The 27,500-nt window shown below is 40.8% G+C and overlaps 3 protein-coding genes, 3 long non-coding RNA genes and 1 pseudogene across 10 annotated transcripts in view; 3 read left to right on the forward strand and 4 right to left on the reverse strand.

Annotated features, from left to right (window-relative positions):
- Window positions 1–5,246, reverse strand: part of LOC113641615 (scavenger receptor cysteine-rich type 1 protein M130-like) — a 6,399-nt gene extending 1,153 nt beyond the window's left edge. Inside the window, 7 exon segments of the mRNA XM_047804001.1 lie at window positions 2,402–2,467; window positions 2,581–2,892; window positions 3,114–3,421; window positions 3,665–4,013; window positions 4,095–4,409; window positions 4,524–4,841; window positions 5,027–5,246. Of these exon segments, the coding sequence (XP_047659957.1) occupies window positions 2,402–2,467; window positions 2,581–2,892; window positions 3,114–3,421; window positions 3,665–4,013; window positions 4,095–4,409; window positions 4,524–4,841; window positions 5,027–5,231 (1,873 nt within the window). The 5' untranslated portion in view covers window positions 5,232–5,246.
- The window catches only part of LOC113650187 (B-cell receptor CD22-like), a 1,781,460-nt gene that overhangs the window by 980,109 nt on the left and 773,851 nt on the right, over window positions 1–27,500 (reverse strand). The window lies entirely within an intron of this gene.
- LOC113663360 (antigen WC1.1-like) overlaps window positions 1–27,500 on the forward strand; it is an 870,979-nt gene that overhangs the window by 685,607 nt on the left and 157,872 nt on the right. The window lies entirely within an intron of this gene.
- The window catches only part of LOC113663456, a 644,552-nt pseudogene that overhangs the window by 7,200 nt on the left and 609,852 nt on the right, over window positions 1–27,500 (reverse strand).
- Window positions 22,255–23,622, forward strand: LOC113641617. Its single transcript, XR_007138623.1, has 3 exons — window positions 22,255–22,316; window positions 22,384–22,521; window positions 23,459–23,622. It is a non-coding gene; the product is annotated as an uncharacterized LOC113641617 (long non-coding RNA).
- The window catches only part of LOC113641627, a 9,293-nt gene continuing 5,427 nt past the window's right edge, over window positions 23,635–27,500 (reverse strand). The window contains exons 2-5 of one of the 2 annotated variants that reach the window (XR_007138626.1): window positions 26,852–26,910; window positions 25,852–25,940; window positions 24,583–25,662; window positions 23,635–24,505 (exon numbers count right to left, since the gene is read on the reverse strand). This is a non-coding gene — a long non-coding RNA (uncharacterized LOC113641627). The remainder of the gene's footprint in view (window positions 24,506–24,582; window positions 25,663–25,851; window positions 25,941–26,851; window positions 26,911–27,500) is intronic. The other variant, XR_003440358.2, reaches the window with a different exon arrangement.
- Window positions 25,871–26,755, forward strand: LOC125139611. Its single transcript, XR_007138647.1, has 3 exons — window positions 25,871–25,996; window positions 26,085–26,150; window positions 26,619–26,755. It is a non-coding gene; the product is annotated as an uncharacterized LOC125139611 (long non-coding RNA).

Genomic DNA, 27,500 nt, shown 5'->3' on the forward strand with positions numbered 1-27,500 from the left:
CCAAGCAACGTAGGGAGCGACACGCTATCAGCCAATCATGTAACAGTATCAAGTTTGGTTTTGCCATATTGTTGTCTCGTATTTTTATATTACAGATGTATCTCAGTTAGGGCGGAAACGATTCCTCGATTAACTCGATTACAAAAGCTCACGTCATGTTCTTGTGCAATTATTCTGTGTGTGTGAGCGTATGACAAAGCGCTTACGTCAAAGCGGAAGGAGAAGCGGTCATTTCAATTTGAAAAGTAAAGAAAATGCTGTGGCGTGTGTCCATTGCAAGATCGAACTGGCATACCACAACAGCACGTCGACCTATATGTATACCTGTTACCTGTCGCCCCCCCATTTTCATGATTTTCGCCTAGATGACATACCCACATAAAAAGTGGTACAGCTCCCATATACTTTGACAGAGGTGAGCTTGGTCTCATTGGAAAGAAGAGAGTCTCTAGTTTCCGACACAAGTGTCAGCTTGATTCTAAGCCTTACTGACACAGAGTTATAGAGGCTAGAATGGTGAATTTTTATTTCCGTCTAAGTTGTTTACCTAATAAACTTATTACATACATTGCTGTATTTAATGATGGTTGGTAAACAACAACTGAGGGTCATAGCCACATGTCTTGGCTTTCACCAAAAAAAATGAAGTCAAAAGACTCAAAAATGGATTTTATATGAATATTTTTCTACGGACATGTCCGCCTGTTCAGGTTTTTCTTGTTTATTTTTTTTACTGTATAACTTTGTATAAAAGGACTGCATGCTTAGTTCAAAAGTCCTATAACAAAGAGAACCCCTCTGCCTATAACTCTGTTTTGAAAAAATGCCTGTAAACTGACACCCTGAGGTGTGAGAGTGTGAAACGTTTGAGAATTGCGCAATAATGCTGAAAAAAATTAATATGCGCACGCTTATTGCACAGCCCGCCCTCACCAGATGTATCATGTTGCATCTCGTTGGAATCGTCTCCTTATTGGCTAAAGAGCTATGATGCTCGCGAAACATCAAATCGCTACTGGATGGATCAAATGTCAGTCAAAGGGAGGGTCACCCACATAGCATGGAGAGACCTCATTGGCTTCTTAGCTGCCTATCTCGGCCGCACAGGCACTGGTTGGCTCATGCGAGGGCTTGTTTGATTCGTCAGATCCTCGACTACAAATCTGACGCGTTTTGAAATTTTGGTATGCGTCCAATGAGACGTAGGAGTCCAACAAATAGCGGAAGTGAAGCTTCATGTTCAGTTTCCGGTCAAACAAATAATTCTTGTGAAGCAAGCAAAGCGTTTTGGATTAAAAGGATTACATTTTCAAGTTTTTTGGACTCTCGGGGATTTTTACAAGCATTTGTTTTGGAAAATACATTAACATTAGTGACAATGTGAAGAAAGGGAAATTTAAAGACCAGCGTTAAAGGTGAGTAAACAGATCGAACTAGCGCCACCTAGTTCAATTTTCTATCAAATGGTTTGTGTATTATGCTTTGTGTGTGCGCTTAATAAAATGCTGAGAGTCTAAGCTTTCAAACAGTATATAATTTAACCGTTTATTTGGAAGATTTAATGCTTAAAAGTTACAATGAAGTTACAATGAATTTGATGCAGTCTCGCCGCCTAGCGGTGGTGGCTCGGTAACGAGACGTAGACATGTAAAAGGTGTTAAAGCACTCGGTGTGAAACCATGCATGGCCTCTAGGTCCAAGTTCCTGTCCATGTTTTTGCTTCTTAAATACCACAAAGCTTTCCCAGAAGACAATAAAGGCTTATGTTATGCCTGAGCTGTAGATTTAGAATCTTTTATTTCTGAAGTTAAGTTGCATGACTTAAAGGCAGTATTTTTGTATTATTATTATTATTATTATTATTATTATTATTATTATTATTATTATTATTATTATTTATTTTAGTGTATGATTTAGTTTTGATACTTTAAAAAAGTAATTTGAAAGAAATTTTTTTGTTTTGTTTTTGCATGTCAGAAAAGGGTTCATTTAAAACCTAGAATGTTTGGCACTTAAATGTTCTTAATTCTTCTCAGTCAACTTTGTCATTGTTCACAGTACAAGTACAGACAGAGGAACAACGGCTATCTAAATGTTTATTTGTGATAGAAAATATTGTTGTATGCATTGCATATTATGTATTTAAAAACTAAAAGGTAATTTTTCTAAAAAAGAAAACCAATTAGTTGTTTGTTTTAAGAGACCCATCTTATTTTCTCTTGTATATTTAATACTGCTCTTTAATTATATATATATATATATATATATATATATATATATATATATATATATATATATATATATAACTGATGAAAATCTTATTATTATTTATTATAAAAACGATGATCTTCTGGGTGAAAACAGTAACTGTGAGTAAAGGGACAGATTTAATTGTCCTTACTTAAGCAGTATTTCTGAAGAGGAAATGACGAGCATGTCCCTTGAGAACGTAGAGACGTTCCATCATCTACAGTAATAAAACAGGCAAAACAGACTTTCCTCTCATTCTTATTTTATATTAAATATTTACACAACTTCTACAGCATTGTATAAACTAGTATAGAGAGAGAGTCCTCTTACCTGTGCAGGTAATATGAACCACTTCATCATGATTATTACATCTGTTCTGTCCCCAGGGTGAAGATGGACACTGCCACAGATTAGAGTCGTGTTTCCTACATTTCACATGATCCAGCCAGTTAGGAGCAGATTTTACTCGTGCTTCAGTGTTTGTCAGACTGCCACGTCTTCCACAGTTCAGCTCTCCACACACCATGTTTGCTGTTTCTAGCTCATCATCCATGTGATTGTAACACACATTACCCCAGGTTCCATTGTAGAACACTTCCAGATTCCCCTCACAGCCCTTTGAGAGTCGGATCTCTTTAAACTCTGGTGAGAGAAGGACGATTTACACTTCATTTGAAAATGTCCTGTTTGATCCACACAGTTAAATATCTGTAAAATTATCTTTATGTAAAAATATATTTGAGATGGATTACATTTATAAACAAGTCCTTACTATCATGTTGAATTTCAGAAACTTTGGACCTCAGTTTTGAAATAAAACATATACATATCTAACAGGGTTATTGTCAGTCATCACACTGTACCTGAGCAGACGACTCCTACGTCCTCATGGTGTCCACATTCACCCTCTTCACACAGCTGATATCTGCAGTTCCACAGGGACGTCTCGTTCCCCTCACACTCCACCTCATTCAGCCATATGGACCCAGTTCCAAGACCAAACCAGGCTGGTATGTGGTTACTGAGGGCCTCTCCACACTGCAGCTGTCTGCACACCACCTGAACATCCTCAATACCCCACGAGTCATCACACACAGTCCCCCACGAACCGCTGTGGAAAACCTCCAGCCTTCCTGCACAGTCTCCACCAGAACCAACCAGCCTGATGGAGCTGGGATCTTTATTACACACACACACACACACACACACACACACACACACACACACAACCACACGCACACACAGATATGTAAATATTAATATTTATAGTTCAGGACTGACAGAGAAAATGTTTGTTCTGTTGCCATTAACTGTAAAATAATTGCATTTTTAATTAATATGCTAAACATCTACTTTCCTACTGACAGAGATCTGTTTCTTAAACTACATTTTAAAGTGCTGGTTTTCTACAGACCTGCTCATTTGTGGGTGTTTACCTGAGCAGGTGATGTAGAGCTGTTCCCCGGAGCTGCAGTTGACATGTTCAGCTTGTGCACTGCTGCAGTTCCTCAGATGTTCTTTACTCCCAGAGCAGCTGAAACCTGTTACACACATGTGTTTGTGTTCAGTGGTGGATGGAGAGGAGCGGTAGTTCAGCACGGAGCCACAGCCCAGCTGTCTGCAGAGCACAGACGCCTCAGACAGACTCCACGAGTCCAGGAGAACTCTCCTCCAGTCCTGCCTGAAATAAATCTCCACCTCCCCCTGACACTTGCTCCCTCCAGACAACCGCACTCGCCACTCATGAAGCGCCACAGAGGATCCTGAAGCAGAAGCTCATTTAAATATTGTAATGAACTCTGACTTTATTCAGTAACCTGGTGTATGTGACGTTAATATCTCACCATTACAGATGACTCCAACATCATGTTTATGAGAGCATGCAGCTCGACTCCATGATGAGACGCCACATTGTGATAGGTGTGTCTCCTTCCCCTGACATTCAAACATATCAGCCCAGATGTGGTTACTCCCCTCCCCAAACCAGTCCACCTTCACCACAGCCACAGCACTCCCACAATCCAGCTGTGCACATAGAACATCTGCAGCTCTCATATCCCAGCTTACAGCACAAACTGTGCCCCACACACCGAGGTACAGGAGCTCCACTCGACCAGAACAGGAGTCCAGTCCGTTCACCAGCCGCGCCTCTGTGTGACCTGAACAAACAGCCGAGAGCTCAGTTAAAGAGGAACATTAACACAGGCACCTTAAAGTTTGATTGACAGCTATGTGGTCTCTATTTAAACAGGAGTTACATCATGATACTTAACCAGAACATATTAATCCCACATCGTTGTCATGGGAACAGGCTGAGTGTTTGAGTGAAGATGATGATGGACAGAAGTAAATCCCAGATTCGTTTCCTCTACACTGAAGCTCCTCTGTCCACACCTGACCCTCCCCTTGTCCAAAAGCAGCTGATCCCAGAACCTTCACAGGAATCCCACAGCCCAGCTCTCAACACACAACCTCTGCATCCTGCTGGTCAAAGTCAGCATCGCACACTGTGGACCGGGAACCTCCATGAAACACCTCCACTCTCCCAGAGCACCGGTGAGGACCAGCACTGAGTCTCGGCATTCTGTGACCTGTGTTTTATTTAATTGGGTAAATATTGCAGAACTTTTCAATAAGACAGATCGTCAAGAAATCATTACAAAGTAGTTGCAAAAATATTTAATTGTAAATACAAATTACAGTCTGATAAAAATTAATGTATGTGTATAATTATAATTGTTAAGGTATTTTTTTTTTATTAAATAAAATAGTTTACCTGAACAAGTGACTCCAGCATCCCCCCTATGATCACAGTAATGTCCCCCTTGTGAGCTACAATTGTTTAGAGTCAACTCAGATCCTCTACAGTACACATCATATATCCAGATTTCTCCTGTTCCTTCTCCAAACTCAGCCCAATAACTAATCTCTACAGCCTCCCCACAGCTCAGCTCTCTACACACCACTGCAGCATCTTTCATATCCCAGGCAGAATTGCACACTGTTCCCCAATGATCATCATGAACAACCTCCACTCTCCCAGCACAGTGACTTCCACCATTCACCAACCTCACGCTGTCTGAGAGAGAGAAAGAGAGAGAGAGAGAGAGAGAGAGAGAGAGAGAGAGAGAGAGAGAGAGAGAGAGAGAGAGAGAGAGAGAAAGAAAGGATGCGAGTGAGAGAGAGAGAGAGAGAGAGAGAGAGAGAGAGAGATGTGTACAGAAGTGTATGGAGACATGGTAACAGCATCATCACACTCTGGTTCTTGGTTCTCTTTGTAAACAATGACATTAAATCCACTTTGAAGTTATTTATGATTGTGTTCATCACTAAAATTACAGTTCTGTTACATTATTATCATACCTGTCTGTATAACTGTCTTCTGATCAGCTCTAATGGTGTCATCACTATTCTCAGCTTCATGTTCTACATTAAAACACAGATATGAACATTAAAGTTACAGAAACAGTGTTCAAGAGTCACAACTATTACAGTGTGACGTCATCAGAATCAGTGACTTCAGTCCAAAAACAACATCAACATGTAAACAGAGAAAATTAATATTATTCAGAGTCGTGTTCTGTAGATTAACTCAGTGTTATTAGTTCTTTTATATTATTATAATAACATGACCACTGAAAATGACACAGTAAAACTGATACACTGACACATGAAGGAGAAGATGATAAGAACTGAAGGAAACTGAACAGGAAACAGTCAGGATTTTACACCAGGATTTTACAAATATTTATTTTAGAAATTAAACAGATTTTTTTCTTTACATATTTTCTCAGACTTTTTTAAATCTTAAAATTTACCTGAGCAGGTGACTCCAGCATCTCCAACATGAGGACAGTTACTTTCCCCCCACCCAAGTGATCCACAGAGAGAGAGATTTACACATACACAAACAAGACACACAGAAAACACACATACTCTCTCACACACAAACTCATACACTCAAACACACACACACACACACACTCTCTCTCTCTCTCTCCTCTCTCTCTCTCACACACACACACACACACACACACTCTCTTTCACACACACACACAAACACGCACACTCACGCACTCGCACACTCACGCACTCTCACACACACACGCACTCACTTACGCACACACATACACACACACACACACACACACACACACACACACACACACACACACACACACACACTAAATCATGTCTAAACTCTAAACATTAATCTCTCTCTGATTTTATAAGTGAGGCCTCAGAACAAACCCTGAGGATGATGTGTGTACTCTCATGTACAGCTTTTTATATTCTATAAAGATAAAACACTTTCACTGTTTATAAAGTTACAATCACTCCAGGAAACTTTCTTCATGTCATGATTAAAACTGGTCCCTACTGTTAAAGTGAGAAGTGTGTGATGTTTTCGTGTGAATAATCAGTGTGAACTTACCAGCTGCTGTGAGTGTGAGTGTGGATGAGAGAAGAATTAAAGTCAGACAGATTTCCATCTCCCTCCTCGCTGTACACGATGTGTTCACCTCCACTCGCCCAGAGAGACTGAGAGAAGTGTATCCCCTCATTCAGCCCCCTACAGAGAGACAGACAGAGAGACAGACAGAGGGAGAGAGACGGCCGCCAATCACACTCACTGTTACCTTATTAGAAAGACGAGAGGAAATCATCACACAGCCTCAATAACAAATCAGATGAGGCATCTTTCACTTTCTCCATATATATCAAAATAACGTCAGAGCTGATGAACAGAGCTCCGCCTCCTGTCTCTGAGGTGTGTGACTGATGAACAGAGCTCCACCTCCTGTCTCTGTGGTGTGTGACTGATGAACAGAGCTCCACCTCCTGTCTCTGAGGTGTGTGACTGATGAACAGAGCTCCGCCTCCTGTCTCTGTGGTGTGTGACTGATGAACAGAGCTCCACCTCCTGTCTCTGTAGTGTGTGTCTGATGAACAGAGCTCCACCTCCTGTCTCTGATGAGAGTCGACCACATCACACACTGATGTCAGAAAGAGGAAACACTCGGCTGTCGTACAGCATTAATTCCTGACAGCTGCACAGAGCAGATACACACACTGATAAACACACTGTAACTACATCAGTTACACATCCCTTCTACACACACACACACACACACTCACACACACACACACACACACAGACACACGCACACACGCAAACACACACACACACAAACACACACACACACACTTCTGTTTAGTGAAATGTGTTTGTTCTCTTAACTGACCTGCTGAGGGCGCTGTTAGGAAACTGCTGTATTATTATTATTATTATTATTATTATTATTATTATTATTATTATTATTATTATTATTATTAAAAGAATAAAATATACAAAACCACACAAATCTACCCCATAATATATAAACCCATGAATAAACACACAAACACAACTCCTGAATAGTGTTTATGTCTGGAGTTACCATGTGTGTCATTTCAGTATTAGGTCCTCATTATGAGCTTAACTCTGAATATGAGACTTTATTATTAAAATATGGAAAATGTTTTCATGATGTGAACTGAAGTGAATTTATGTGTGTGTTCCTGAGAACAGAACAGAACAGAATACAATAGAACAGAATCTTTATTGTCTTTGTATAAAATCAGTGACATTTGTCAGTAAAATTCCCAGTAAAAAATAAAGTCCTAAAATCCACAAAATTCTAAATAAAATGTGGAGCATCAGTGCAGTAGAAGCTTGTGTGATATTAATTTTTCCCTGTGTGTGATTTACCATTCACATTCACGTGAACAGGAGTCAGAATTCAGCACAGCACCAGTGCTGCAGTGCAACAAAATCTTTCCCTTTCTAATCAGCATCACCGTTAACATCATTTATTAAATTAGACTCGTCATCGACCAAGTTCATCTTTTCTGCTCTAAAACTTTGTCCTGGTTTCCTTTGGGCCGATTAACTGAAAGTGACGTTTGGACTGTTTTCAGTGACGAACCCGATAAAGAGACTTAACTCACATTAACTATAATCTAATCTTAGCCGAGTTAAACACAGAGATATTAGATCCGATATAAGAGCCGTGTGACACGGTGTAGAGACGACTAAACGGTTCTATGGCACAAGTCTAGTGCGGTACAACAACTTAGCCTGGCCTGTATCCTAGTGCATCAGCCTCACTCTTGTTTCCTCTCCCTACACCACCTTCACCGCCTGCCTGCCGGTGTGCTGATCCACAGAGCTGTCGGTGCTCTGATTAGCTCTGCAGGAATCATATCAGTGTTGGGAAGTGACTTTCTCACACTTTGTTCATTTTTATAACTTCCTGATTGCTCATATGGTCACAGACACTTTACACTTCTGCTTCTTCTGGTTTACAAATCAAATCAAATCAAATTGTATTTATCACATACACATACATAAAAACAAAATAAAAACAAAAATAAAATAATAATAAAAAGAATAAACTATATAAATAAACTATATAAAAATATGACAATATAGACAGAGAAATAATGTATATACATATCCATAAATATACATATACATAAATGTGTATGGTTTTTAAAGATTGTCCTTAAAGTGGACTTTAAACTTCATAGCTTCATACCGCCACCTACTGTGATGGAGTGTGAAGAGAATTAATTCTACATTTCTCCTCATCTCTATATCCTATATTTTAATCCACTGATCTTAATAAATCTCATGATTCCATTCATTTGTTTTCAGCTTGTCGCTCTGTAAACACCTTAATGTTGACAATTTAGTTTTACAATTTACAGGAACCGTAACTACCCAAAACCATCGGGGAACTTGAGTTTCTTCCTCTTATCATCTCAGGGAGTTTTTCCTCACCACCGTCACCTCAGGCTTGATCATTAGGGATAGATGTGTAGTGATAAATAAACTTTCACTATAAGCTGATGAGCTGCAAATCCTGTACTTCCTGTAGGTGTTTTTACCCAGCATGCAAAATCTGTAGTGGTGGAATGGGCAAATAAAACCTTTAAGGTCTGATGGGCAGGAAGGCAGTGAGGGCCAGAGTCCCATAGAATGATCCGGAGTAATGCCTGCCATGGCACTGGACTCTGACTTCAGAAGCAGAGAGGATGGTGTTGCTTCAGCACAACTTCTTGCACAGGTAATTAGTATTAAACATGAGATCCTTTCTGTTTTTCAGTTAAATTTTATTTTTGCAATGGCATGGAAATCTTTCTGAAACAATTTTCTTTTCTTTTTTCTCATTTATTTATTTATTTATTTATTTATTTGTTTGTTTGTTTGTTTGTTTGTTTGTTTGTCTGTCTGTCTGTACAAGTTTGTGGGATTCTTTAGATCTTTAGTGTTTGTTACATATGAGGAGCTCTTTTCCAAAACGCTATAAATCCATTTTAATAGTTTTTATGACTATTGACTAATGACTTTTTCTTTACCTAGACCCACACATTTTGTTTATATATTCAATTTATCCTGTTAAAATGGTCTGTTGGCTCAGTCTGAACCTGATAAACAGTGATTGTTAAATGAAACAACAATTTTGTTGAATATAAATTCAAAGTTTCTTTTTATTTTTTTCCAAAACGCTATAAATTCATCCTTTATTTTAAAAATGTTTTTTTGTTTGTTTTTATTAAAAAAGAGATATAAACCAAATAAAACTTCCAAATAAAATAAATAGTAACATAAAATAAATAGTAAAAAATAAATATTTTCAATTTCAGGTTTCAACATTGTCCACCACATAAAATAAATAATTTAAAAATAACACACATACAAACAACACTAATTAAATAAATATACAAGAATGTTAACAATAAATTCCAATCACTTAGTAACACATTTAATCTATACTGTACAAAAAGTAACGATAGTAATGATAACAATATTTAACAGGCAACTTAATATATAAAATAAAGTAATACATTTAAAGTTAAAAACACTCATTTTGAAGACTGCGCACAAACAAACATCTCTCACCTTGTTGGATTGCGTCGAGCGCTCACCGAATTCTGATTGGTCGAGAAGATATAAAGCGTTTAGGCAAAAAACAGGTTTGGCACTTATTGCAGTTTGGAAAGAAACTGCATCTTGCAGTACATTTTAAACAAGGAATTATAGCGTTTTGGCATGACACATTGATGGAGCAGTATATAGGTTCACAACACAGCAAAATGACATGAAAAACTCATTTTTATTTTCATTTTGGCGTTTATCGCGTTTTGGAAAAGAGCTCTTCATATATATCTACAACTGAACACAAAATAAAAACACAGAGATTATAGTATAAATATGTTAATTAATACACAATAGTAATAAATATTATTGAGCTGTAATAACAGTTATCTATAATGTAGTTAAATTAAATATAAGTTGTGTATGTTGTAGATATTAGAGAATATAGAGGCACAGAGAATCTGCCACAATCTACATTTGCAGTATTTTGTGTAGTAACTGATAAAAAAGAGAACAATGTTCATCATGACCTGCACACGAACTGGTGTAATACTTTCTCTTCTGATTTGTGGTGACTTGAGAAACATTTATAGAACAAAGCAAATTATGTAGAATTTTGAAGAGAAGCATGTTTTCAAGTTATCAGACATTTAGATGGATTCATCTGACCTTCTCTGTAAAAGTGTCTTTATCAGAAAAACGTTTGTAATGTTTGTTCTGTACAATTACTTTAAACATTACGGGTGGAAATTTCTTGTAAACTTCCTGATTCATTACATCATTACAGTAAAACGATGGCAAAAAAATGTGTTATAGGTTAGAAAAATATTTATACCTACAGTAGATAATCTAAATAATCTAAGCACCTTTCATAATTATTTAATTAAAATGTAGAAACTCCATATTATTTATAATTATTTATTTAAGACACTACAGCATTACAATTATTAGTAAATTATATTTAAATTTAACCATACATGTATACAGACAAAAGAATATAAAATTTTTGAGGTATTAAGAATCATCTATAAATTAAATAAATAAATAAATAAATAAATAAATAAATAAATAAATATTATATGTGTTTTTTCTACCACTTTGTCAGGTTTAAAACCACAAGCTGTATTTCCTTTATTTCACAGTTTCCTGAATTGTGTAACAAAAAGTGAATATTTCAGTTACATGGTGAAAAATGTAGCTTACTTAGTTGTGTAATGAAAATTCAGGAGTTTTAATGCACCAAAAATTGCATTGGTGACTTCAGCACTTAACACAATTAACACTTAACACATAACACAATTAAGTTATACTGTTGTTTTTTATTATTTAATTTCACCAAAAGTGAAGTGATTTCTTATCATAATCCATCCTTTTTTCTGACCACTTGGATGTTTCTCCACAAAGCTTGCAGGGTTTCTGGACCCAGGGTTAGTAGTTTCAGCTCCTTTGCCCTTTTCTATGCTTGACACAGGCCAATAATTTGCCCCTTCTGAAACAGAGTAATGTCTTTCCCATGACCACAGGATCTGACTTCCCACTTGGTGGTTTAAGAAATGAGAAGCTGCTCACGGCTTCAGTTCGAATTAAATAACCTGTTAGCAGCTGAAACATATTAATCACTGCAGTAATAATTCAGTGGTGTAGCGTCTGGTACAGGTCATTTAGATTTCAGGTCCCAGGCACCCTAAACTTCGGCATCTAATCTTCAATCAACCGATGAGCAACACAGTTTTACACACACACAACTGGCTCCAGAATGACTGGAGCCTACACAAAGACCAGATAACCCCATGCTGCTTCTCTGATTGAACTCATAGGGGCCCTCAACCAGAACACACACACAACACAATGAGACATTCTTTTTACTAATAAAACAAGCAGATAAGATACTCTAAGATTCTTATTCTTGTAACCCTGTTGTAATGTGTTTCTTCTGTTAAGGCTTGCCTGACTTAAAATGATTTACTCCTTACTTTCCTGACAGGGCGTATTTTATTCATGTGTCAGAACACAACACTGTAGTAACATCACTTACACTTTGATTACTGATCTGTGTAATGTACCGCTGCCTTTATACCGTCATTACCCTTCATGTTTGGTATCCAAATGACCACAAAATTATCGGTTACTCATTTTTCAAACACTGGTGTATTTTATTTGAGCACAAAAGGCGCCATACTGTCTTAATACACCTTGGATAAAACTTTAAAGTCATCTAAAAGTTTGATAGCTAAACTACGCCCACAGACACCTGAAACAAAGGGAGTTTTTCCCTCCGAAATCTCAGGCCGTAGTATTGGCCATCTCTGTACAAACACAACAACAAGAGTGGATGTTACTTTACTGTTAATGCCCATGGCTTTGTGAACCTACATTGGCATCCAAACGCGGCGAATAAAACGTGTACGTGCAGCTCCATGTAATCTGTATAAACGGAGGTTGTAATCGATAAAGTACATAACGTTATTTTATCGTTAACACAGAAAACAATTTAGCCTTAGCATGTAGCTACCTACTATCATGTGTGCTGATAATGTATCATATCGCGGTAAAGTAAAAGTGTATTAAACATTAGTATACTTAAGGTACATTATCAAACGCGCTAACAGTAGCCCCGCCCCCAGCTCCAGACGCAAGCGGTTCTTAAGTCTAGACCAGCAACGTTTTGGTGCTACTTAAGAACCACTTTTCCTCGTTCAGAGCCGGTGCTTTGGCGGTCGAAACAGAAAGAACTGGTTCTAAATTAGGCTCCGAACCTGCACTCGAACTGCCTCGGTGGAAAAGGGGCAAACATGGACTTTTTTGCCATAGACACCCATTATAACGTTTAGAGGTTTATAACTCAGCAAGCTTTCTAGCTATCTAACTCAAACTCAGCCAGCTTCTTTAGGGTGATACTCTGGACATAGATTTAAATTGGTGGACAGACTGGCCTTTCACTGTTCCCACAGCCTCCAGTATATTCAAAATCAAAAAAGTTCCACAACATTGACGTGATATATCGAAACACTCACAATAAGGTGAATTGTGTCACAGGTATTCGGGTATGAACTCATACCATGTGTGTGTGTGTGTGTGTGTGTGTGTGTGTGTGTGTGTTTGTGTATGTGTGAGTGTTTGTGTATGTGTGTGTATTCGGGTATTCTTCTTCAAAAGTATTGGCACCCTAGCATATCGGCCTTTGGGAATACTTTATTCCAAGCCAACATTAAATTTTGTCACAACAAACTTTACAAATCTAGTTGTTGTTATTATTATTATTATTATTATTATTATTATTATTATTATTATTATTATTATTATTATTATTAACTACAGTTATATAAATATATCACTCTTACACTTATAGTTTATCTACATTTTTTACATCTCTTTTTTAAGCTAAGCTAATGAATACAACAGGAAGGCAATGAGTGAACATTTAGCTCTCTGCAGCTTGTACATTTTCATTTTAATTGTTTTTTTTATTATTCATATTTATGAGGTGTTTAAAAACCACCAGCTTCTTCTGAGAAGTGTCCTAAACCTTTTTCTCCTATTTGTGTTTGTTTTATTTCATTATTAACATCATTATTGACATCATTGTTCACTTCACCTAAATCAAAATTAATTTGCTCCATCGTTGTCTGCCCGTGTGATGTTTCCGTAAGTTACCTCCTCCTCCTCCTCCTCTTTACTGTTTGACTTTGTCTGATTTTCTTCCTGGACTTCCTTAATGACTGGTCCTGTAGCTCCTCCCTCAGTGTGTTGTTCCGAGCTGTGTCTGATGGTGGCGTAGTCAGTAGTAAGAGCAGAAAGTCCCCTGATTTCACTTCCTGCTCCGTTTGGAAACTCCACAGTGGAGTAATGAAGTGACTCTGATAACATGGTTTTGTTCATATACACTGACTCTTCATCTTCCTCCTGATGATCCACCTGTGGAGATCAAAAGGAATTAATATTCAAACTTTTATTTAAAGAGACGTATATTTCTTCAGTCAGCTAACCGTGTTGAGTCCTACTGCTTGTCCTCGTCCAGAAGGAGTCGATTTCCTGAATAAATGATCGAATAAATAAACATTTAGATTTATAATATTATATTAAACATATTTAAAAATGTAGACTTACATTTAGTGTTTTTGTACATTACTTGTTAATATGCTTAAAATAAACCTTTTTACAGTGAACACACCTTAACCACAGGAATATACCACACAGTATCATCATTACTGAAGCTCCAACAGCAGCACCAATCAGCACAGAGGAAACATCTACAACTGAACACAAAATAATTAAACACAGAGAATGGAATTCAATGAGAATTAACTCAGAATTAAAAATGTAAATTAAACTGCTAGTAACTTCTACAATCTCTGTGCATTTTATTAGCTCATAATATTGTCTGGACAAATTTCATATTGTACAGTTAAATATCGTAAAGAAAGAAAGAAATCTTTTTACAGTGAACACACCTTAACCACAGGAATATACCACACAGTACCATCATTACTGAAGCTCCAACAGCAGCACCAATCAGCACAGAGGAAACATCTACAACTGAACACAAAATAATTCAGTAAATTCTACAATCTCTGAGGATTTTATTAGCAACACACATAATATTGTCTGGAAAAATGTTTTATTGTACAGTATAATATCTCTCACCCGAATGGCCTCATGTGAAGCAGACCCAAAGGAATAACTTTGGCTGCTGCTGACATGAGGCCGAGCACCCTCTGTGCCTCGGCAACAGAGAGGCTGCGGCCTAACCGAATAGCTTTCACCGCTGACAAGATGGAGGCCACCCGAGTGGGAGACAGATGTGCCCGCATCGTGGTGGAGTCCCAAACCACCCAAAGAAAGGTGGTTCTCTGAGAAGGAGAAAGCACACACTTTCCTGGGTTCAGCCTGAGTCCTAAGGACCTCATGTGGGCAAGCACAGCATCTCGATGCCTGGCTGCCATAGCCTCCGACTGGGCCAGAATGAGCCAGTTGTCCAGGTAGTTCAGTACACGGATGCCCTGGAGACGCAATGGTGCCAGGGCAGCATCCATGCACTTTGTAAACGTGCGTGGTGAAAGGGCTAGGCCAAAAGGAAGGACACGATACTGGTACGTTTCGCCCCCGAAAGCGAACCTGAGGAACTTCCTGTGCTCCGGCAGAATGCTGACGTGGAAATAAGCATCCTTGAGGTCGATCGTGACAAACCAGTCCTCGGATCTGATCTGGGACACGATCATCTTGAGCGTGAGCATCTTGAACCTGTAAGTCTTCAGAGTACAGTTCAGAGCCCGCAGGTCCAGAATCGGACGCAGCCCCCCGTCCTTCTTGGGAACAACAAAATATCGGCTGTAAAACCCGGAGTCCCGCTCTGGGAGGGGAACATGCTCTATGGCCCCTTTCCCCAGAAGTGAGAGGAGTTCCTCCCGGAGGAACACCGCCTGGTGCCCGCCCACATTTGTGGGCAACACACCCTGGAAACACGGAGGACGGGAGGAAAACTGGATCCTGTACCCCCTTTCCACAGTATTTAGGACCCACTGAGACACCCCTGGCAGAAGTTTCCACGCTGCCAGGCTGCCTGACAGTGGTGTCAAACTTGTGCAGGCCTGAAACAGCGCACCGGCAGGCGCGAACCCGGGACGATCCGCACAAGAAAGGGGAGCCGACACAGGCCCCACTGCCCCCCGAAACGACAAAGGCGGCCGGGCTGGCAGTAGGGCGAGCGTCTCTGAATAGGGTGCTCCCAGGAGCCCCTGCCCTCGGGCATCAGGACTCCTTCGCGGCCCGCTTGGCTGAGAGGACAGACCTAAGGTCCTCTCTCACCGGCCGGGTCCGGGCATGTGAACCGGCCTCCCTAGTTTTAGACGGGGGGGCACGGGCCGCCACACTAGCTCTTCTCACTGCCCTGAGTGAGCTAGAAAGGGGGGGGGGGGCCTAGATGATGGCCCAGGCTGCTCCCCGCGGCGAGGGAGAAACTCCTTGAACGCCGCTGACTGGCGTTTCACCTCCTGATGCCTGTCGACGACAGTACTAACTGCATCGCCGAACAAGCCCTGAGGTGAAACTGGGGCGTCCAGGAGAAAGGACTTATCCTTCTCCCTTATGCCCGTCAAATTAAGCCACAAGTGCCTCTCCATGGCAACCAGCGCAGACATAGTATGGCCTATAGAGCGGGCCGTCTGCTTCGTGGCACGGAGCGCGAGATCAGTGGCGCGGCGGAGCTCGGACACCGCCTGAGGCCCCAGCCCTTCACCGCCATCCAGCTCTGCTAGCAGATCAGCCTGGTAGGCCTGCAAGACCGCCATGGTGTGCAGTGCTGCACCCGCTTGACCCGCTGACTCATAGGCCTTACCCACAATGGCTGAAGTGGTCCTACATGGCTTGGATGGTAGGGCAGGCTTTCTCCATGCGGGCGATGCCGGGGAGAGATAACTGGCCAGCGTCTCTTCAACCCTCGGCATCGTTCTATACCCATGGTCTTCAAGCCCCATAATGGCTGAATAGTCTGACATGGCTGGAGAAAATACACGTGCCGAAAAGGGATTTTTCCAAGACCTCGATACCTCAGTATGGAGGTCTGGAAGAAACGGCAGACGCCTGCGTGCAGGTGGCTGACGGCCTGACGTGAGAAAGCGGTCGTCCAGCTTAGAATGGACGGCACCAACTACCTCCTCAGGCCAATCTAAATTCAGCTTCTCAACAGCCCGAGTTATTACCTCGAGGACCGAACCGAGCGATCGGAGTCAGGGGAAAGGGCAAGAGAAAGGGGAACACCCGTCTCTTGCTCCGCCTCCGCTAACTCAACCTGGGAACCCCATGATTGAAGCCGCCGCGCTGCCTCGGCAGACGCAGGACCCGAACCATGAGGCGCAGCCGAAGCTGAAAATACAGCCAGGCGGGATCGGAGCGTGTGGAGAGGGAATCCCTCACAATGCACGCAGCCGGCCGGGCATGCTCCTCTCCCAAACACACCACACAAAGAGAATGTGCGTCGCCCGCCGTGATAAAGCGGGGGCACGGATGCACGTATCTCTTAAAGTGCCTAGACTGCAACATTTTGCCTAGTCTTTCCCTATTTTTTTTTCTTTCCCTGCACTTGACAGACAGACAAACGACACACATACACAGAGCACTTCCTGAAGACAAAGAAAGCTGGAGCAGCGTGACGTAGATGCCCTTATATGGACTTACTGGCGAGTAATTACTCCGTCACGTGTCCTTTCCAAGCCATTAAATGGCATGTGTGCACACAGAGCTTCAGACACAACTTCCTCAAAGAAGCATTCCCATAGCGTCAGCACTGACGCAGCGTCGAGTTCCCTCGAAAGGGAACTGTTATTACAGCTTAATAATATTTATTACTATTGTGTATTAATTAACATATTTATACTATAATCTCTGTGTGTTTATTTTGTGTTCAGTTGTTTCCTCTGTGCTGATTGGTGCTGCTGTTGGAGCTTCAGTAATAATGATACTGTGTGATATATTCCTGTGGTTAAGACACGAAACAAACCTCCAACTGGATGAGACGATACATCAGGGAATGTGTTAAATAATAAGATGTTGCTCGTTGCTGCCTGCCTTTTTTTTCCCGGTTTTCGTGCTCCGGCGTTTTTCTTGTCGGTTGAAATTTATTTTGAGCGACATACGAACTTTTCTTTTTGTAGAAATGATATTTACATTTTTTTCTCATCACCGTCACCTCCGGCTTGCTCATTGTGGATAAATATTAATTACATTTTAAACTTTGTAATTTTAATTCTATATGTTTATATATTTGTAAAGCTGTTTGGAGACAATGTCCATTGTTTAAAGGTTTATACTGTTTTCCATTTTTTGATGAAATGTCTCATGAATGTTCTGTAATGTTTATATATTTCTGTCTGTGTGTCTGATCTGAAAACATCATTTGATTTTGAGCACAGATTAGATGGTTGATATTGACAGTGTAATGAGTCTGTCTGTGTTCTGACAGTACAGTTTGGATTTTTTTTTTTTGAAAATTGGATTCGGTTTTGTATTTAATATCTGAAAAAATGGGCAATGGGAACAAAATGGCAATGAAACACATCCAATGAAAAGTTTTTATTATTATTATTATTATTATTATTATTATTATTATTATTATTGTTGTTTTTGTTGTTTTTATTAACAACAACAACAACAATAATAATAATAATAATAATAATAATAATAATAATGATAAAACAATGGATTTTACAAATTACAATATTGCAATATTGAGAATATTAAAGGTTTTATTGATATATATGTTAAACAAACACAAAAGATCTAAAGAACCCCACAATCTTGTATAGACAAATTAATTAATTAATTAAAAAAAGGAAAAGAAAATTGTTTCAGAAAGAGTTCCATGCAATTGCAAAAATAAAATTTAACTGTAAAAGAGAAAGGATTTAGAGAATAAAAAAGTTCAGAATGAACCAATCAGATTTGCTCTCATGTTTAATACTAATTACCTGTGCAAGAAGTTGTGCTGAAGCAACACCATCCTCTCTGCTTCTGAAGTTAGAGTCCAGTGGCATGGCGAGCATTACTCTGGATCATTCTATGGGACTCTGGCCTTCACTGCCTTCCTGCCCATCAGACCTTAAAGGTTTTATTTGCCCATTCCACCACTACAGATTTTGCGTGCTGGGTAAAAACACCTAAAGGAAGTACTGGCTTTGCAGCTCATCAGCTTATAGTGAAAGTTTGTTTATCACTACACATCTATCCCTAATGATCAAGCCTGAGGTGACAGTGGTGAGGAAAAACTTCCTGAGATGATAAGAGGAAGAAACTCAAGTTCCAGATGGTTTTGGATAGTTACGGTTCCTGTAAATTGTAAAACTAAGCTGTAAACATTAAGGTGTTTACAGAGTGACAAGCTGAAAACAAATGAATGGAATAATGAGATTTATTAAGATCAGTGGATTAAAATATAGGATATAGAGATGAGGAGAAATGTAGAATTAATTCTCTTCACACTCCATCACAGTAGGTGGCGGTATGCAGCTATGAAGTTTAAAGTCCACTTTAAGGACAATCTTTAAAAACCATACACATTTATGTATATGTATATTTATGCATATGTGTCATTATTCAGCTTGGACTTTGGCCACGTGCAGTTTTGTTTACGTTTCTCGTCACGTGTCTGCCCCACCTTCGTCTGCTCCTTCCTGTCACCACACCTGCTCCTCATTGTTTCATGATTGTCTTGTGTATTTAACTGTGCCGTGTTGCCTTGTGCAGCGCGGAATCTACTGTTGTCTTTGTCCTGTCTGTAGTCCGTGTCGTGTATAGTGTTTCCTCTGTTATTAAACCGTTTTATTTTGCTATCCTGCATCTGGGTCCGCTTCCTGCCCCGCGTCATGACAGAAGATTCCGGTCCTGCTCTGGTCTCTGGCTCCACCTCCGGCACCACCCTGGTCTCCGGTCCTGCTCTGGTCTCTGGCTCCGCCTCCGGCACCACCCTGGTCTCCGGTCCTGCTCTGGTCTCTGGCTCCGCCTCCAGCACCACCCTGGTCTCCGGTCCTGCTCTGGTCTCTGGCTCCGCCTCCAGCACCACCCTGGTTAACGGTCCTGCTCTGGCGCCGCCACTACACGAACCCGACCCGCCCTCCCACCCTGGTTGCGCCTTCGCTCCACCCTCCTGGACTGATTTTTGTGGACTTGGGAGTGTCTGGAAGCTGCTCGTGGGGGGGGGGGGGGGCAGTGTTGTCTGTCTGTCTGTGTTTCCCCTTGTTTCTGTCTCCCGTCCTTCCCTGATGTTAATTGTTTGCTCCGCCCACTCATTCCTTACCATGGACACTAATTGCATTCCATCTCTTCCCCAGGTGTTTTGTCTTTGTCTCTGATTGTCTCTGCTTTGTGATTGGTCCCTGTTTACCATATATACACTGTTTGTTCATTCCCCCATTGTGAGTCGTTGTTGGTGTTTGGTGTGTTATGTTGTCTGTTCGTGTTCCCTGTTCCGCTCAGTGTTCTATCCTGTTTTGCCTGCTTATCTTGTTTCCTGCCTGTTTCTTGTTTTTGTCATAAAATTAAACTGTATTTGGATCATCACTCACCTTTTGTCTCACCGTGTCACATCGTGACAATATGTATATACATTATTTCTCTGTCTATATTTTATATTTTTTATATAGTTTCCTTATATAGTTTATACTTTTTATTATTGTTCTTTTTTTTTTTGCTTTTTTTTAAATACTTTTTATTCTTATACTGGACATTTGCATAAAGCAATAAAAATGAACAAAGTGTGAGAGAGTCACTTCCCAACACTGATATGATTCCTGCAGAGCTAATCAGAGCACCGACAGCTCTGTGGATCAGCACACCGGCAGGCAGGCGGTGAAGGTGGTGTAGGGAGAGGAAACAAGTGAGGCTGATGTACTAGGATACAGGCCAGGCTAAGGAGCACAAACCCTCTGTGCCGAGCATCTTCCTGCTAATGTACGGTCACTTCAGGACAAAATCTTTTATTCAGCTTCGTTTTATAATTCACCCTGACGCAGCTAATGAGTTAGCAGTCAGTCAGATGACCGCACCGACCGAACAAGGGACTCCGGTAAGAACAGAGGCGGCGCTCTGTGTGTTCACATTCACGATGACTGGTGCACTAATGTCACACTGACTCACACTCATTGTTCTACAACATCTGCTACTCTAACGCACACCTCTGTTACATACAAGCTGTTACATCCACCACCATCAGACGTCACCGTGCTGCTGTTATTACTTACTGTTGTACCGCACTAGACTTGTGCCATAGAAAAATTAATATCACACAAGCTTCTACTGCACTGATGCTCCACATTTTATTTAGAATTTTGTGGATTTTAGGACTTTATTTTTTACTGGGAATTTTACTGACAAATGTAACTGTTTTTATACAAAGACAATAAAGATTCTGTTCTATTGTATTCTGTTCTGTTCTGTTCTCAGGAACACACACATGAATTCACTTCAGTTCACATCATGAAAACATTTTCCACATTTTAATAATAAAGTCTCATATTCAGAGTTAAGCTCATAATGAGGACTTAATACTGAAATGACACACATGGTAACTCCAGACATAAACACTATTCAGGAGTTGTGTTTGTGTTTTTATTTATGGGTTTATATATTATGGGTTAGATTTGTGTGGTTTTGAATATTTTATTTCTTTATCTTTTTATCTTTTATCTTTTAGTAATACTACTACTACTACTACTACTACTACTACTAATAATAATAATAATAATAATACAGCAGTTTCCTAACAGCACCCTCAGCAGGTCAGTTAAGAGAACAAACACATTTCACTAAACAGAAGTGTGTGTGTGTGTGTGAGTGAGTGTGAGTGTGTGAGTGTGTGAGTGTGTGTGTTAACTCTCAGTGCTGGTTCTGAGACCAGATATAATGGGAGGTTTTGTCAGGAAGGACATCCAGCATAAAGCATGTGACAGATCAAATATGTGGACTTGATGATCCAAAAAAAAAACCAGCATTAGAGGTGTGTGTGTCTGTGTGTAAAAGGGATGTGTAACTGATGTAGTTACAGTGTGTTTATCAGTGTGTGTATCTGCTCTGTGCAGCTGTCAGGAATTAATGCTGTACGACAGCCGAGTGTTTTCTCTCTCTGACATCAGTGTGTGATGTGGTCGACTCTCATCAGAGACAGGAGGTGGAGCTCTGTTCATCAGTCACACACCTCAGAGTCAGGAGGTGGAGCTCTGTTCATCAGTCACACACCACAGAGACAGGAGGTGGAGCTCTGTTCATCACTCACACACCTCAGAGACAGGAGGTGGAGCTCTGTTCATCACTCACACACCACAGAGACAGGAGGTGGAGCTCTGTTCATCAGTCACACACCACGGAGACAGGAGGTGGAGCTCTGTTCATCAGTCACACACCACGGAGACAGGAGGTGGAGCTCTGTTCATCAGTCACACACCTCAGAGACAGGAGGTGGAGCTCTGTTCATCAGTCACACACATCAGAGACAGGAGATGGAGCTCTGTTCATCAGTCACACACCTCAGAGACAGGAGGCGGAGCTCTGTTCATCAGCTCTGATGTTATTTTGATATATATGGAGAAAGTGAAAGATGCCTCATCTGATTTGTTATTGAGGCTGTGTGATGATTTCCTCTCGTCTTTCTAATAAGGTAACAGTGCGTGTGATTGGCGGCCGTCTCTCTCCCTCTGTCTGTCTCTCTGTCTGCCTCTCTGTAGGGGGCTGAATGAGGGGATACACTTCTCTCAGTCTCTCTGGGCGAGTGGAGGTGAACACATCGTGTACAGCGAGGAGGGAGATGGAAATCTGTCTGACTTTAATTCTTCTCTCATCCACACTCACACTCACAGCAGCTGGTAAGTTCACACTGATTATTCACACGAAAACATCACACACTTCTCACTTTAACAGTAGGGACCAGTTTTAATCATGACATGAAGAAAGTTTCCTGGAGTGATTGTAACTTTATAAACAGTGAAAGTGTTTTATCTTTATAGAATATAAAAAGCTGTACATGAGAGTACACACATCATCCTCAGGGTTTGTTCTGAGGCCTCACTTATAAAATCAGAGAGAGATTAATGTTTATAGTTTAGACATGATTTAGTGTGAGTAAAAAACAACTGAACTAACATAAGTGTGTGTGTGTGTGTGTGTGAGATAGAGAGTGTGTGTGTGTGTGTGTGTATGTGTATGTGTGTGTGTGTGTGTGTGTGTTATTGAGCAAATGTGTGTGAGTGTGTGTGTGTGTGTTATTGTGAGTGAGTGTGTGTGTGTTTCTGTGTGTGTGTGTGAGTGTGTGTGTGTGTGTGTGAGAGAGAAAGTGTGTGTGAATGTGTAAAAAAAACAACTGAACTAACATAAGTGTGTGTGTGTGTGTGTGTGTGAGTGTGTGTGTGTGTGTGTTATTGAGCAAATGTGTGTGAGTGTGTGTGTGTTATTGTGAGTGAGTGTGTGTGTGTGTGTGTGTTTCTGTGTGTGTGTGTGAGTGTGTGTGTGTGCAATTGTGTGTGTGAGAGAGAGAAAGTGTGTGTGAATGTGTAAAAAAACAACTGAACTAACATAAGTGTGTGTGTGTGTCTGAGTGTGTGTGTGTGTGTGTGTGTGTGTGCGAGTATGTGTGTGAGTGTGTGTTAGTGAGCAAGTGTGTGTGTGAGTGTGAGTGAGTGGGTCTGAGTGAGTGTGTGTGCGTGTGTGAGTTTGTGTGTGTGTGTGTGTGTGTGAGAGAGAGAAAGTGTGTGTTTGTATGTGTGAAATAGAATGTAAATCTCTCTCTCTCTCTCTCTCTCTCAGACAATGTGAGGTTGGTGAATGGTGGAAGTCGCTGTGCTGGGACAGTGGAGGTTCTTCATGATGGACAGTGGGGAACAGTGTGTGGTTATAACTGGGATATGAACGATGCTGCAGTGGTGTGTAGAGAGCTGCGCTGTGGGGAGCCTGTAGATATTCGTTATTGGGCTGACACACAAGGGGGACATTTCTGTTTTCATAATATTGATGCTGGAGTCACTTGTTCAGGTAAACTATTGTATTTATGAAAAGAGTACCTCAACAGTTAGTTACATTATGATCACTATTATAAATATACAAATAAAACACAGGTCACATCATCCCAAGACTCACTGCTGGACCTCACCGGTGCTCTGGGAGAGTGGAGGTGTTTCTTGGAGGTTCTTGGTCCACAGTGTGTGATGCTGACTTTGCCCAGCAGGATGCAGAGGTTGTGTGTCAAGAGCTGGGCTGTGGGATTCCTGTGAAGGTTCTGGGATCAGCTGCTTTTGGACGAGGGGAGGGTCAGGTGTGGACAGAGGAGCTTCAGTGTAGAGGAAACGAATCAGGGATTTACTTCTGTCCATCATCATCTTCACTCAAACACTCAACCTGTTCCCATGACAACGATGTGGAATTAAAATGTTCTGGTTAAGTATCATGATGTAACTTCTGTTTAAACAGAGACCACATAGCTGTCAATAAAACTTTAAGGTGCCTGTGTTAATGTTCCTCTTTCACTGAGCTCTCGGCTGTTTGTTCAGGTCACACAGAGGCGCGGCTGGTGAACGGACCGGACTCCTGTTCTGGTCGAGTGGAGCTCCTGTACCTCGGTGTGTGGGGCACAGTTTGTGCTGTAAACTGGGATATGAGAGCTGCAGATGTTCTGTGTGCACAGCTGGATTGTGGAAGTGCTGTGGCTGTGGTGAAGGTGGACTGGTTTGGGGAGGGGAGTAACCACATCTGGGCTGATGTGTTTGATTGTCAGGGGAAGGAGACACACCTATCACAATGTGGTGTCTCATCATGGAGTCGAGCTGCATGCTCTCATAAACATGATGCTGGAGTCATCTGTAATGGTGAGATATTAACGTCACATACACCAGGTTACTGAATAAAGTCAGAGTTCATTACAATATTTAAATGACCTTCTTCTGCTTCAGGATCCTCTGCGGCGCTTCATGAGGGGCGAGTGCGGTTGTCTGGAGGGAGGGAGTGTGCGCTGGAGTGTGGAGGGACTGGAGAAGAGTTCTCCTGGACTCATGGAGACTGTCTGAGGCGTCTGTGCTCTGCAGACAGCTGGGCTGTGGCTCTGTGCTGAACTACCGCTCCTCTCCATCCACCACTGAACACAAACACATGTGTGTAACAGGTTTCAGCTGCTCTGGGAGTGAAGAACATCTGAGGAACTGCCGCAGTGCACAAGCTGAACATGTCAACTGCAGCTCCAGGGAACAGCTCTACATCACCTGCTCAGGTAAACACCCACAAATGAGCAGGTCTGTAGAAAACCAGCACTTTAAAATGTAGGTTAAGAAACAGATCTCTGTCAGTAGGAAAGTAGTTGTTTAGCATATTAATTAAAAATACAGTTAATTTACACTTCATGGCAACAGAACAAATATTTTTTTCTTTCAGTCTTGAACAATAAATGTTCATATTAACATATTTACCTGCTCTCATTTACCTGTTATGCCACAAGGGAACAAAACTGTTAATTAACTGTGTGAGCTACTATTATGTATTAATTATATTTTAACTAATATTTAGACTAATGGTGTTGTTTAATGAGTTTTTTCATATTTGATTAAAGAGTGTGTGTGTGTGTGTGTGTGTGTGTGTGTGTGTGTGTGTGTGTGTGTGTGTGTGTGTGTGTGTGTAATAAAGATCCCAGCTCCATCAGGCTGGTTGGTTCTGGGGGAGAGTGTGCAGGAAGGCTGGAGGTTTTCCACAGCGGCTCGTGAGGGACTGTGTGTGATGACTCATGGGGTATTGAGGATGTTCAGGTGGTGTGCAGACAGCTGCAGTGTGGAGAGGCCCTCAGTAACCACATACCAGCCTGGTTTGGTCCTGGAACTGGGTCCATATGGCTGAATGAGGTGGAGTGTGAGGGGAACGAGACGTCCCTGTGGAACTGCAGATATCAGCTGTGTGAAGAGGGTGAATGTGGACACCATGAGGACGTAGGAGTCATCTGCTCAGGTACAGTGTGATGACTGACAATAAACCTGTTAGATATGTATGTTTTATTTCAAAACTGAGGCCCAAAGTTCCTGAAATTCAACATGATATAAGGACTTGTTTATAAATGTAATGAATCTCAAATATATATTTATATAAAGATAATTTTACACATATTTAACTGTGTGGATAAAACAGGACATTTTCAAATGAAGTGTAAGTTGTCTTTCTCTCACCAGAGTTTAAAGAGATCTGCTCCAAACTGGCTGGATCATGTGATATGTAGGAAACACGACTCTAATCTGTTGCAGTGTCCATCTTCACCCTGGGGACAGAACAGATGTGATACTCATGATGAAGTGGTTCATATTAACTGCACAGGTGAGTGGATTCAGACTTTTCTGGTTCTGTACATTGTCATAACCTGCATGTGAAACTTTTCATTAATGCATTGATTTTATTACTGCAGATGATGGAAAGTCTCCACGTCCACCAGGAAACTGCTCTTTACTTCCCTCTCAGAAACACTGCTCAAGTAAGGAGATATAAGGAGAAGCTTTTAGTCCTGTTCTTCATGTGGATTTGATGGTGACAGAAAATATTTCCTCTTGTATTTATAAAATCATTTTAAGAGAACTTTAATGTATTTCCTCATAGATCCATCCTGAGGACATCAATCTTTCTCACATTTCATGAAAACCAGTCCATCAGAGATAAAATCAGTAAACAGAAACCAAAGTCTGATCTTACTGCTTCAGATGATTTTATTCAGCAGACAATTAATTTATTTATCACACATCAAAGTTAGCAGCTGAATTTCAGGATGTTTGTAGTTACTTGGTATAAGATTCTTTTTCAGAACACCACAAAACCTGTTTTTAGTAAACTAGACCATGTTGAGTATAATATAAGGTTAGATGGTCATGGTGTTGTAGTGAGCTGTGTGACTGGAGCTGTTATTCAGTGTTGGTGTGTTTCCTCTTGTGTGATGTGTGTGATGTAGAACACTGGTCTCTCAGGCTGAGTGGAGGAAACGGAAGCTGCTCTGGGAGGTTGGAGGTGTATCATAACTCTACGTGGGGCTCCGTTTGTGATTATCAGTGGAACATCATGAACGCTCAGGTGGTGTGCAGACAGTTGGACTGTGGGTCGGCGCTGAGTGCTGATGATCGGTTTGGTTCTGGTGAAGGGACTTTCTGGCTGAAGAGAGTGAAGTGTCGAGGATATGAGATTCACCTGTGGGACTGTCATCATTCCCTGAAGAATCACACTGACTGCTCTCCTGCTGGAGTCACCTGTACAGATCAGAGGGGTGTGCTAACTTTTCAGCTTTCTGTCTCAGTGATAAGACTTGATAACTTTTATTTAGAATCTTAGATGTTTGATTGAAATCTCAGACCCTGAACTGTAAACACTGATCAGCATGTCATAAACCTTATTGAGTAACAGTTTATTTTTATTGTGAGACAAAGTGTTTTTCTTTCTGTGAATACAGACATATCCACTGTGTCCACTGCTACACCCATCACCACCACCACCACCACCAAATCAGGTGTGTATTTGTTTAATATAAAATATTTTACTGTTCATTAAGTTCTAAATATTTCTGATCACAGGGTCGTATCAAGGTCCTCTTCTGTGTTTTTGACCTCAGTAAGAACCGATCTAAACCCTGTGTCACCTGGACCTCCATCCTTCCCTCCACTGGTTCTCTATGTGTTGGGAACGCTGCTCTTCCTGGCCTTAGTGCTTCTGCTGGTACTGTTTTACCAGAACAGAGTGCTCAGGAGAGGTACCACACTTTCACACATTTTATTATTATATTATTTAAAATCTCATTCTCATATTATCATTCATACTGTAAATACATTTAATATTATATTAT

Source organism: Tachysurus fulvidraco, chromosome 19, assembly GCF_022655615.1.
Source record: "Tachysurus fulvidraco isolate hzauxx_2018 chromosome 19, HZAU_PFXX_2.0, whole genome shotgun sequence".
In the NCBI taxonomy this organism is placed as follows: Eukaryota; Metazoa; Chordata; class Actinopteri; order Siluriformes; family Bagridae; genus Tachysurus; species Tachysurus fulvidraco.